A 13,956-nucleotide genomic window follows, 5' to 3' on the forward strand; every position below is an offset into this window, starting at 1 on the left:
TCATGTATTTGTTGTGGAGTTCATTCAAGCCTTTCTGAAACGATGAGTCTTAAGGCTGATTTATAATACTGCGTCAAACGCCGGCGTATGCTACGGCGCTGACTTCATAGCCCTTCCCCGTCGGCGTCCCTGATGTGCACCTCTCAAAAAATTATGCAACGACGCGTAGCGCAAGCTCTGTCATTGGTCAGCTTGGTAGCGATTATGAGTGTGGGCGAGACCGAGAGCCGCCTCATTTACACCTCACTGCTAACTAGCGTTTCGGAAGTGTTAATGCAGACCAACAGAGACAGCGCGCAGAAGTATAAATGCACAGCTACACGCGTTGCATGCGCCGAGGGTTACGCCGGTCACTTGACGCAGAAGTATAAACCAGGCTTTACACGAATGTCATTTGCAGTACACACACACACACATATTAGCGTTCACTGACACATGTGGCCTTGGTGATTATAGCGGTTAAGAATTACATAAGGATTTTACTGTATTTATTACAAACATGCTTATGAACATGTTTATATCGCTCCAGTATGATTGTGGACACACTATACCTACACAGTTCTGTCTAAACAGCTAACAAACGAGGATTTTCATCATAGGTGCCTTTTAACAAAAGTCTGCTCAAATGAAAGCAGCACATTTGTGCACTTAAGGTTAGCGTCAAGAGAATGAGGTAAGATTTAAATAGTATTTGTATGTAAAATGTTACTTTCCAGCTAGAATAAAGCCACGGTCACGCTGCTCTTTTTGCCCCATAGATTTCCATTCATATGCATGCGAATGCGGCAGACTGGAAACACAAGCTCGTGCAACAAGTTTCACAGTTCGCTGCATTGCAAAACCAAAGCTTGGTGAAATCTGATCTGAAAAATTGCATCACGTGAGTGCTTGAGACCAATCGGAGGTCAAAACTACAAAATTTTAAAGGGCACCTATGATGAAAAATCATCTTTTGTAAGCTGTTTGGACCAAACTGTGTAAATATAGTGTTTACTTTAATATTGGAATGATATAAACACAACAAGTCTCTCTTTACTTACGTTAAAATAGGACCCAAATCCCAGTGACATAGGAGTGCGGTTTTCCTGTTTATTGACAGGCGCCCTGTTTCTATAATAACATGTATACATACATCCATAGAACATTCTTTGCAAAATAACAGAGATTAAAGTATCTGTTCAAACTCTCTGTTATTTTATAAAATTAAAACGTTTTTAAAACAGCATGTTTGTAATAAAGACAATAACACATTCAAACGGGGCATCAGCATATCTCATTCACTTTGAATGGCGACATCATGTGTTGCCAAACTAAATTGTGGATACGCAGCGCCGCTCGCTGCAGAAGGTGGGAATTTTTCAAATTTTCAAGCGCCAACGGAAACGTCAGCTAATCGGATCACTTAATGCAAATACTCAACACAGAATAAATTCATTGACTGACGCTGCTATGCTAATCAATATTATATATATATATATATATATATATATATATATATATATATATATATATACTGTATGTGTGTGTGTGTATATGTATATATATATATATATATATATATATATATATATATATATATATATATATATATATATATATATATATATACATACATATGTGTGTGTGTGTGTGCATTTGTGTGTGACTCATCATTTCAGAAAGGCTTAAATAAACTCCACGACAAATATCTTATAAAATTTACTTGGTAGTTTTGACTAATCAGCTTCATTTTAATCGGTCTCTGTCACTGACTGTTGTTTATCTGATTTAACGCATAATGAGAAGCAGACACGCACATTGGAATGGTGGGCAGGGAGAAGCAGCTCATTTGCATTTAAAGCCACAGGCTACAAAAACACCTACATTGTACTCAGACACCAAAATAGACAAATTCTGGAGGCTATAATAAATTCTAAGGCTGTACAATATAGTTTCAGCATCAATATTGCAAGCTGAGAGTGTGCAATAGTCACATTGCAGAATCTGCAACGTAACTTTATGATTATAATTAACCAGACATTACAGTTTACAACACAGTGGGATCATTTCAAACTTTAACCTTAGAGAGTTTTAGTGCCTGTGACTAAGCATTTCAAGCTAATTTAATGCATTTGGGCACAATAAATTAAACTTTTGTACCTTAAAGATGAATTGTACAAATATTTACTAAATGAAAACAGTGATCATTTCATTTCTGCTGCTGAATTCTATTCGTCTCCCCAGAAGGTCATGTCATTGCTTATTTAATTTGTATACTTGCTCTGTTATACGCATTTAACTTTGCTTGTAATTGTATTTTATGCACATGCGCTCCCCTATAAAATCATCCCAACCAATTTAAAATTATGCATTCTTTACTGAGATACTCAAGTCTTCTTTTGAAATTGTATTCAATTCGCAATATACAATTGAAGTCAGAATTATTAGCCCCCATTTGAATTTTTTAAAATATTTCCCAAATGATGTTTAACAGAGCAAGAAAATTTTCACAGTAGGTCTGATAATATTTTTTCTTCTGAAGAAAGTTTTGTTAGTTTTATTTAGGCTAGAACAAAAGCAGTTTTTAATTTTTTAAAAAACATTTTTGGGACAAAATTATTAGCCCCTTTGAGCTATTTTCTTCCGATAGTCTACAGAACAAACCATCATTACACAATAACTTGCCTAATTACCCTAACCTGCCTAGTTGACCTAATAAACCTAGTTAAGCCTTTAAATGTCACTTTAAGCTGTATAAAAGTGTCTTGAAAAATATCTAGTCAAATACTTTTTCATCATGGCAAAAACTTAATAAATCAGTAATTAGAGATGAGTTATTAAAACTATTATGTCTAGAAGAAATGTGTTGGAAAAAATATTCTCTCCGTTGAACAGAAAATGAAAAAAAATAATAAACAAGGGTGCTAATAATTCAGGAGGCTAATAATTCTGACTTTAACTCTATAGCAGTAAAAGAAAATACTGCAAATATCGTGCAGCCCTAAAAAATAATCTGATGGGTGTTTTGAGCTGAAACGTTACAGACACATTCTAGAGACATCAAAGACTTCTCTTACATCTTGTAAAAGGGGTAAAATAGATGCCCTTCATTGTCATCATCTTGCTTAATCCCGTCCCTTTTCACAGTGTCGTACAAAAGAATTTTGCATGCTCAAACTCTAGTGTGACCACGTCACCTATGCAATTTCTATTTTAAACATCTAATTCTAAATCTTTTTTTAAATGAAGATTTATTAAATATTTGGCCATTGTTTATAATTATGACCTTTAAGTATGTATTTGTCTTGTCAGAAATGAATTATCACAGATTTTTGTGATGTGCAGGTAGAACTAATGAAAGACACGGACACATTTTTCTTTCATATGTTGTGCATAACTGTCTCTTTTTTTTGTATTTTTATTTTCTTACAAACCAGGTAGGTAATGTTAGTGTTATGTAACAGGCTGTACAACACAATGTAAAGACATAAAAATAACACAAACAAATAATACAAATGACCAAAAAAAAAGCAGCAATGGGCCAACGTGAACCCTGTTTTCACATTTTTCCAATGTACATAGCAAGCATTTATTCAGACTTTGCCCTTGGCAATAAAGCGGGATTGCTAACGCGAAATGTACACTCAAGTATGTCGTATTGGCAACAAAATAAAATATTAATAAAAAAACTAATGGATAGATATGCCTTCACAGAGTCTAGATACAATCGGAAGAGTTGAGTTTTATGTCGTCGTCTTTTTTTTTCCAGCAAGGGCTTACATTTGTGCAATCATAGTCATAAGAGAATACAAAAAAAAAATGGCAATATGTCTAGCATGGAGTAAACAATCTATTAAAACAAATCACATTCCCAGTGTAAACACCAATCCTGGGGTCAGGTATTCAAATATAGACTTCAATTCCCACAATTCCTCAACCTAACTGAATAAACAGTCCTTCCCGCTGAACAGGATGTTGAAAGTAGTACATAAACAGACGTTTGCATTTGTTTATCTTATTTACCTGTTTAACTTCACATCCTGGCTGTTACACTGAAGTCTGCGAGTAAACGAATGCTTTTAACAGCAAGTTACTTCAGAATAGAAGACAAACCTGAACATAAACCATTGTGTAAACAATGTCTAAAGCAGTGAAGCGTTTTTTGAAAAGTAAGACAAGAACATCCGCAGGTGACTTTAAAGATAAAAAGACTACTGGGACGCACATTTGGACGCACGAATACACATAAAGCTTCATAAATGTTCTCATCTAGCAATTTTCAGAGTGCTTTGGGGGCGATATTGATTTCTGTGCATCAATACAGTGAAATGATGTACTTTTGGTTGATATTTAAAGGCATAGTTCACCCAAAAATGTTTATTAAGTGTTGATTTAGAATTGTAGATTACTTATTTCTTCATCATCCAAACATAACAGAAGATTTTTAGATAAAACTGTCAACTTTTATATGATTAATGACTAAATAGTCAAGAAATCATGACTCTTTTTTTATTCTTAAAGGGATAGTTCACAAAAATAATCATTCACTCTCCTTTAAGTAGTTTTTAAAAAAGTTTTGTTTCTTCTGGAAAACAGAAAGGAAGATACTTGGAAGAATGCTGATGACGCCCACTGACATTCATAGAAAGAAAAAATATCCTATGGAAGTCAATGGGTACAATAACTTAAAAATATCTTTTTTCATCAATGTTCATCAGAAGAAAGAAACTTTAATAGGGTTTGAAGGGTAAGTAAAGGATGACAGATTAATTTTTTTTAGGTAAATTATCCCTTTAAAATGCTAAAATTAGTCATTGACTTACATTTTATGACTTACATTACATTACATTTTATTCAGAATCACCATCTTCTATAACAGGGGTCACCAATCTCGACCCTGGAGGGCCGGTGTTCCTGCAGGGTTTAGCTCCTTGCCTCTACACACCTGCTTGGGTGTTTCAAGTATACCTTGTAAAACCTTGATTAGCTTGTTCAGGGGTGTTTGATTAGGACTGGAGCTAAAATCTGCAGGACACCGGCTCTCCAGGAACAAATTTGATGAGTCCTGTTCTATAATGTGAAAAACTAAATAAAATAAGAGTCACTCAAATCATTGATGGTCAAATGGTGATTGTTGACATTTTAAGAGTTTGGGTGAACTATCATTTTGAACCACTTTATAAAGCGATTTCATCAGAATAACGGGCCAAATGGAGAAAAATATATATGAGACCCACTTCATAGATAGTTATAACTGTGTATTCACAATAAAAAATAAAAACACAAGAGAATTCTTACCTTCTTGTCTTGATGTAGAATTTTTGATCCACTAAACACTGTAATGTGTGCATAAATACACAGCTATAAGAACCAAATATGGAGCAGAAGCTCTGGAGTAAACAAAAGAAAGTGATGAACAAACTGTAACGCTGAGTCTCTTCCTGATTTTGCTGCATGTTTTAGGTCATTTTCAGGTTGTCCGTTTCTTGAAATAGTTATTGAAACGGGTTATTTCCAGGTTGATTTGTCCTTTGCGAGTCTTAAGAAAAAACAGGAGTATCAATTCAGAGCTGTGCTGTGAACTTGTGGTTTTGTGTTGCTTCAGTCCAGTATTATTTCTGTGAGAAAAACAGGCTGTAAAGATTTTTTAAAAAGAAAAGAGGTGATATATAGATTTTTTTAATGTATGAACAGACAGAAAAAATCACGGAGAGCCTGCTGAGTGAGTGAATTTAACAGAAAAACTAAAAATCGCCCACCAGTGTCCGAAACATAAAGTGCAGGCAGTGTCTTTGTCTCTGGGGATTTTCATCGCCCTCCTTCAAAACAGAACGAACTCAAAAGAATGTCTGAAACATGCAGAGATGAGTGAGCTTGAGCAGCAAAAACAATGCAAAAATCCTCAACGGCTGCGCTGAAATTTGGTTTAATGGTGAGGAGGAGGAGGATGATGGTGATCTCCTTTGCTCGAGTCTGTTTTTACTCAACTCGTATGAGCAGGCCATATAGAAGCGTGCCTCCTTTCTCCTTGGTGATCCATTCGATTTCTGCATTGCTGAATCGCGGGTCTAGCGGCTCGCTGATTCCTAAAGACGACGGACCTACTTTATAGGAGCCTGGCCGGACACACACCTGGAAGCCCACCTGAGCCTGGTGACAGCGGAGCGAACGCGGGTCTCGAAATCTGCAGGGAAAAGTGGAACGGTGACCATTTTGTACAAATATTGAGTTTTCAAAGGATAAAACTAAAGCCGTTTTACTTTAGATCCACAAAATAGCATTGATGTTGCATTAGTAATAATCACAATGCAAAATATTAAACATTGAATCTGGAATATAATTGATCATTTCCCAAGGTCTGTCACTGTATCAGATTTTAATGGCATTCAAGTATAAAAAAATGGTACTGTTTAGTAACTTTGAATAATTATTAATGATTATTAACACTATACAGTATTGCTTTACATTTGATTCTTTATTGAATTTGTCTATGCTAATAGATCAAAATAATTATAAAATTACTAATTCTTTCCAAATAGTCATTCAAATGATCTAGTGAAATTGTATTCATATCGAAATATATTTCGCAGAATATAAAATATCAACAATGCTAGACTTTTTCCAATATTGTGCAGCCCTAAAACCCTGATTTTCATTTTTTGGAAATAGGCTTCTTTACCCTGAAAACAACCACCAGAGTTGAACAGCTAAGCATTACCATTTTTGAATCCATTCAGCCGATCTCTGGGTCTCTTTCTAACACTTTTAGCTTAGCATAGCATAAATCATTGAATCAGATTACACCGTTGGCATCTAGCTAAAAAAATAAAATAAAAATAAAAATAAGGCTTTGATAATTTTCCTATTTAACAGTGGAATTCTGTAACTACTAGAATTACCATAGTGGTCATTCTGACCGTTCTCATATAAGACGTCATATTGTCTTGTAATATTTATATTCAAAGCTTCTATTGAGATATTAAAACTAAGCTTTTGATAGGGCTTATTTCTCAATTCTATGCCTTTTAGGTTTACTCTGAATCCTAGGAGTTCTGTTTAATCCTGAAGATTGGTCCAAGATTTGTGATTGCACTTTTCCAAAATGTACCTCAATTTCCATACATGAACAAAATGTCAAGTTTTTCCACAGAATTTATTTTACACCTGTTCATCTGCATAACATGTTCCCAGCTTGTGCAATAACGTGTAAGGGCACATTTTTTCATGTATTTTGGTCCCGTGTTCACATCCAAGCATTTTGGAGGGGGGTTCATTCTGCAATCCAGGAGATAATTGGAAAACGTTTTCCTTCTCCCCCTCACTTTTTTTTTTTGTTGAATGACATTCCTGAAAACCTTTTTTGACTCAGAGATCAAACCTGTTTACAACTCTTACATTTCTGGCTAAGAAATGTATATTACTAAAATAGTCTACTTCTCAAATTCCAACTATTTCAATGTGGATTTCTCAGTTGTCAGTCTTTCTTCCTTTGGAAAAATTAACCTATGATCTCAACCACAAACAGAACAAATTCTGGAGGCTTTGGGGACCTCTCTAATTCTTTCTACATAAACTCTGAATTTTTTATTTTTAGAGAGTTCTGGCTTCTTTTGTTTTGATTATTTTTATTAAAATTATTTTGTTTTGTTTAAACATACATTTGTACATTTTTATTTAATTTGCAGTGTTTGGGAGGGTTTGTTTGTTTGTCTGATTGTCTTTGTACTATTTGAAAATCCTTAAAATAAAAAATAAGAAATAAGATTAGAATTTCTGTCATCATATTCATTCATGAGTCATCACACTAAAAATATGACCTTACAGACCTTATGGCAATACAGCCTATAAATGTATAGTTATCCTATATTAGACCACCCATACATGTCTGCTGTCACTTTCTCAAGCAGAGGATAAGGCTTTTTCACATGCTGAATATGTTGTTTTTAAAGACATATCTGAAGTAAAGCTGTGTTTTCCCCCCAAAAAAGTTGTTTTTGTTAGCAGAAATTGAATTTGAATAAAATAACAATGTTAGAAGGAAATACAGACATGTGCTTAGTAAAAGTCAGGGAATTATAGATATGTGTGTTTTATTTCAACAAAGTTAGTTAATTTAAAAAATTAAACAGCCAAAATGACTGCCTCTGTAGTTCTATTGTTAAAGCTTGACTCTTCTGCAGATACATCCTGTTCTAAGACTGATGAAAAGTTTTCCAGGAGTCTATTGTTAGGAACTTTACTCTCATTCTGGAGTAATAATCAAGGAACTCTGCTGCTGTACCAGGGCTACAGAAGGTGCAATGTTGTTACGCATCATCAGAAAATAGTTTACTATTTACTGTATTGCTAAAAAAAAGCAACTACTGTAGGTAACTAAATAACAGTCACAGCACAGTGTAATATCATAGCATATCATGTTTTTTTTTTCCTTAAGTTTTAGCTTTCTTCAAAATATTTTCTTTTGTGTTCAAAAAAAGAAAGAAAATCTTGTGAGAACCACTTTTTGGTGGGTAAATTCAAATTTTTGGGCAAAATATGCCCCTTAATTAATTAATTGCATAAATTGTTTGATCCGGATGTTCACTAACAGTAAACCGCTGCTTATTTTTACCCCTAAACAAACAACAAAAAAGATTAATCACTAAAATGCACTCTGAAAACACAGAGCATAAGACAACATAATAGAATCTCAGAATTTGATTTGATAAACACATTATGCTACACAACAATTTCATTTCTTTTGAACCAACTGTGCTGAATCTTTTATTCATTATAGCATCCAAAAGCTGCTATAATTTTAATGTCCCGTTTAAATGTTCTCAGGAAGTCTGCTAACTGTGGACTTACTGCACTTTCGGAGCGAAGACCTCGAGGCCGGAATATCGCATGGTTGGTGAGAGCTGCACTCTGGGAATGTCTCTCTCTGGAGCGCTGTTCTCCTCCGGCTCTCCGTAGCTGCCATGACCCTCCGTCTTCACCGACGATGACGAGAAAATAGAGGATGATTCTGCTGATGAGAAATAGAGAAGCTGATTTTAATTCACACATTCATGCATTTCAGAAGCAGATATTTTGCCTTTTCAATGTTAGAGATGAACTGGATAAAAAAAATAATAAGCCTACAATTGAAAAGGAGTTGTTTTAGCAGACTGGATACCGGAAACTAACATGATTGTGCATATTTATACAGTAGTACTAATGAGACTTAGATATTTTCATGTAAACATGTTACAGCTAGTGTAAATCAATTGTATATAACAATATCAGCTCAAATTTCATGTTGTGTCATTTTTACAGTGTAACTATTCATTCATACAATAAAAAATATCCATACAATAACTTGCCTAGTTACCTTAATTAACCAAGATAAGCCTTTAAATGTCACTTTAAGCTGTATAGAAGTGTCTTGAAAAATATGTAGTCAGATATTATTTACTGTCATCATGGAAAAGATCAAATAAATCAGTTATTAGAAATGAGTTATTAAAACTATTGTTTAGAAAAGTGTTGAAAAAAATCTTCTTTCCGTTAAACAGAAATTGGAGATAAATAGACAAGCGGTCTAATAATTCAGGGGGGCTAATAATTCAGACTTCAACTGTATATAAATATATATATATATATATATATATATATATATATATATATATATATATATATATATATATATATATATATATATATATATATATATATATATATATATATATATATATATAAAAATCATTAATTATTTACAGTAGAATAAGGATATTTATATATTTTTTTTTTATTTACAGCTAGTATAGATAAATATTACAGACTATAAATACTTTGATCAAAGTAAATTTATTCATTTACATACAATTAAACACAATAAATATTTAATCATTATATTATACTATTTTATATAAAAGTACATATTTTTATATATATATTATTTTATATAATATATAATTATATACAGTTGAAGTCAGAATTATTGACCCCTCTGAATTATTAGTCCCGTTTATTTTTTCCCCAATTTCTGTTTAACGGAGAGATTTTTTTCAACACATTTCTAAACATAATAGTTTTAATAACTCATTTCTAATAACTGATTTATTTGATCTTTTCCATGATGACAGTAAATAATATCTGACTACATATTTTTCAAGACACTTCTATGCAGCTTAAAGTGACATTTAAAGGCTTAACTAGGTTAATTAGACTATCGAAAAAATAATTAGCTTAAGGGGGCTAATAATTTTGTCTAAAATGGTGTTTAAAAAATTAAAAACGGCTTTTATTCTAGTAGAAATAAAACAAAAAAGACTTTCTCCGTAGAAAAAATATTATCAGACATACTGTGAAAATTTCCTTGCTCTGTTAAACATAATTTAGGAAATATTTTTTTAAAAATTAAGATTTCTAAGGGGCACTAATAATTCTGAATTCAACTGAATATTATGTATATATTATATATATTTCACTTATTTATGAAAAATATTATTAAATAACATATCTTAATTATAAGAAACTACACAAAATCTCTTACAATCACACCACCCAATCTTGATTTATTTGATCAAAAATACAGTATGAACAGTAGTATTGTGAAATATTAAAATAAATATATTATATAAATATATTTAATATATAAATATATATACCAAATGTATATTATAACTATACATTTGGTTTGAAAAATAATGTTATACATTACATTATATAAAAATAACTGTTTTTCATTTTAACATCTATTAATATGTAATTTATTGCTGTAAAAGGACTGACAGCATCATTACTCCATTCTTCAATGTTTAATGTAATTGTTTAATATATTATTGTTTTACATTATCAGTAGTGTTGAAAACAGATTAATATTTGCGTGACAATTATCACTTATAATAAGTCATTGATGAACAGAAGTGTTTAATGGTTTCAAACAATACCCAATAATTGTTAATGAATAAATTCAGAATTATTTTCCAGTAACTGCTAACCTGATAACAGTTGGTTGTGGTCCAGGGTGCGTCTAAGAGAACCGACACTTGTGCCGTGATACGCAATGTGCCACTTCTTGAAGGCATTGGAGACTTCACAGTGGGTCTTGATCCTGATTAAATAAAGACAAGACCACTTGATAAGGCATTAAATACCACTAATAAATCATCTTCACATTCTAACAGCTTAAATACAGAAGCAACTTAAAAGTAACTGACTGGAGTGCAAAGCGGCACCAGCCGAACGGTAGAGCATAGTCTCTGGGGGGCTCTCCTCGCTTGTAATAGGCCTCATCACCCCTTAATTTATGACAGGACTCACAGTAACACAGGTTATACTTGGCATCCTCATTAAAGTAACCATCTGGAAGAAAAAAAAAGAGCAAGGGATTCAGTATGTAACAGGTTAGCATTAACCATCACATTCAATCTGTGCACATACAGCTGAGACCAAAAGTTTACATACACTGTATAAAAAGGCACATAACCATAAAAAAGTCAGATGTTAATGTGATTAAACTTTTTCTCTTTTAGGAAAGTTAGGTGTATCAAATTTGTTTTTGTTATGCTTAATAGCAGAATAGTGAGAGAAAAGCCAGATTACAATTTGCTAAATTAGAATAATGTTTGGAGATGTCCTGTGGTCTGATGGAACTAAGATTGAACTGTTTGGCTATAATGACCAGTGTTACATTTGGAGGACAAAGGAGAAAGCTTACAAGCCTAGGAACACCATCCCAACTGTTAAGTATGGGGAAGGCAGCATCATGTTGTGGGGCTGTTTTGCTGCAGAAGGGACTGGTCCGCTTTACAGCATAGATGGCATCATGAAGAAAGAACATTATGTAGAAATACTTAAGCAACATCTCAAGACATCAGCCAGGAAATTGAAACTTGGCCACAAATGGGTCTTCCAAACAGACCATGACCCCAAGCATACTGATAAATTAGTTAAAAGTGCTTTAAGGTCAACAGAGTGAATGTTTTGGAGTGGCCATCACAAAGCCCTGATATCAATCCTATAGAAAATTTGTGGCCAGATTTGAAAAAGCTTGTGCGAGCAAGACAGCCTACAATTTTGACTCGGTTACACCAATTCTGTCAGGAGGAATGGTCTAAAAATTCCTTCAAACTATTGTAAGAAGCTTGTGGAAGGATACCTAAAATATTTGACCAAAGTTATACAGATTAAAAGCAAAGCTAAAAAAATACCAAGGAAATGTATGTCAACTTTTGACTGTCTAGAAATTAATAAATATAAATATTAATAAATATCTCATTATTCTACAGACCCTTCACTTGTTACAAACCTGTTGAACACAGCAGGTTAAACACAATAGTGTCTTCTATGGAAGTCAGTGGCTACCAGTTTCTAACATTCTTCAAAATTGTAACACAGGTAAAAAGATTATCCTATTCAGATGCACAATATTTAATCCAATTCCATTTTTATTTGTATAGCGCTTTTACAATGTAGATTGTGTCAAAGCAGCTTCACAGAAGATTACAGTGAACTGAAACAGTGTCAGTTCCGTTTTCAGAGTTCAAGTTCAGTTCAGTGCAATACATTTTTTTGCAATATGCATTATTGTTTCAGTTTATTATGCAGTGGTTATAATGCCAGTTTAAAAAAGCTTATAAAATTTGATAACTAGAAACGCTATTGGGAAAAAATATTGACTTCCATAGTGTTTGCTTTTTCTACTGTTACTACTGTTACTACTGGTTTCTAACATTCTTCAAAATATCTTCTTTTTCGTTCAATAGAAAGTAGAACTCATAAAGGGTTGGAAGGACTTGAGGGTGAGATATAGTGAGGTAATTTACATTTTTTTGTAAAAATCTCTTTAAATTAATCGGTCACACTTTACAATAAGGTTCATTAGTTAATGTTAATTAATGCATTTACTAACATGAACAAACAATGAACAATACATTTACTACTGTATTTGTTCATGTTAGTTAACGTTTGTTAATGAAAATACAGTAGTTCATTGTTAGGTCATGTCAACTCATGCTGCATTAACTAATGTTAACAAGCACTGACTTGGATGGTAATAATGCATTAGAAAATGTTCAATTATGGTATTGTAAAGTGTTACCAATTAATCTATAATCTACTGTATTGTATTGTAGTATCAGAAGCATCTCGCACCCTAAGAAACACTAAATGCTGAAATAAGTCACTTATTCGCATGTAACTGAGTTTTAATTCTGTGGTTCACATAAGACTTTCAAATACAGGAAAGTAATAACCAGTAGCCAAGACATTGTGTACGTTAAATAGTCATAACAATATAGAGAGGAACCCCAAAAAGACAGAATGCTGAAACAGTTAGCAGAGAAAAGTCCTACACAAACACACACACACACACAGCATACAGGCATCTAGGACATTCACAATTAAGCCAATTACAGTCTTTTATATGGCGAATGGAACATAGTCAACTCTTAAGAGGATTAAGACAAAGACTGCATAAAATCAATTTGCACTGGTGTGAATGGAGTCTGCTTTCATGGTAATGTCTAATGAACACATGCGGTTTGGTTCAGGGATCAGATGCGACAGCACAAAACAGAACAGATGCGTAAGTTGCAAAGACCACAAAAAATATCAGTCTCACTTGATTTCCACTACTGCAAATCATATTTATGTGCAAAACTGAGTATTGCATAAACATTTGAGAAAAGAGCAGCGTTTCTTTCTTTAACACACCTTCAATGTTACCCCTTTCACCCTAGACTACAATCAAAGGGGTTGTAACGTGGAAAAAGGTTCTCCTTCTCAGTTGTACACATAAGATTTTATGAGTATTTTTAAAATTGATACGCATCTTGGAGTTTTCATTTTTATGCGATAGTTTAAAGGCCTCTTAAAATAGCTGAATGGAAACAGCTACTGAACGCTGCATTTTAAAACAAAATTAAATTAAATTTTAGACTTCATCTGTCATGAATCAGATTAATTAAAGGGATAGTTCACCCAGAAATAAATGTTTATTCACTATTCACT

General features: G+C 33.1%; 1 protein-coding gene across 2 annotated transcripts in view; it reads right to left on the bottom strand.

Moving 5' to 3' along the window:
• Positions 1-3,543: 3,543 nt before the first annotated feature.
• neurl4 (neuralized E3 ubiquitin protein ligase 4) overlaps positions 3,544-13,956 on the bottom strand; it is a 59,812-nt gene continuing 49,399 nt past the window's right edge. The window contains exons 26-29 of one of the 2 annotated variants that reach the window (XM_087276227.1): positions 11,163-11,307; positions 10,944-11,056; positions 8,827-8,986; positions 3,544-6,163 (exon numbers count right to left, since the gene is read on the bottom strand). In XM_087276227.1, coding sequence (XP_087132353.1) covers positions 5,959-6,163; positions 8,827-8,986; positions 10,944-11,056; positions 11,163-11,307 — 623 coding nt within the window. In that variant the 3' untranslated portion in view covers positions 3,544-5,958. Of the gene's footprint in view, positions 6,164-8,826; positions 8,990-10,943; positions 11,057-11,162; positions 11,308-13,956 lie in introns of both variants that reach the window. The other variant, XM_087276226.1, reaches the window with a different exon arrangement.

Source organism: Danio rerio, chromosome 12 (assembly GCF_052040795.2).
Source record: "Danio rerio strain M-AB ecotype USA chromosome 12, GRCz13ab, whole genome shotgun sequence".
NCBI classification, from domain to species: Eukaryota; Metazoa; Chordata; class Actinopteri; order Cypriniformes; family Danionidae; genus Danio; species Danio rerio.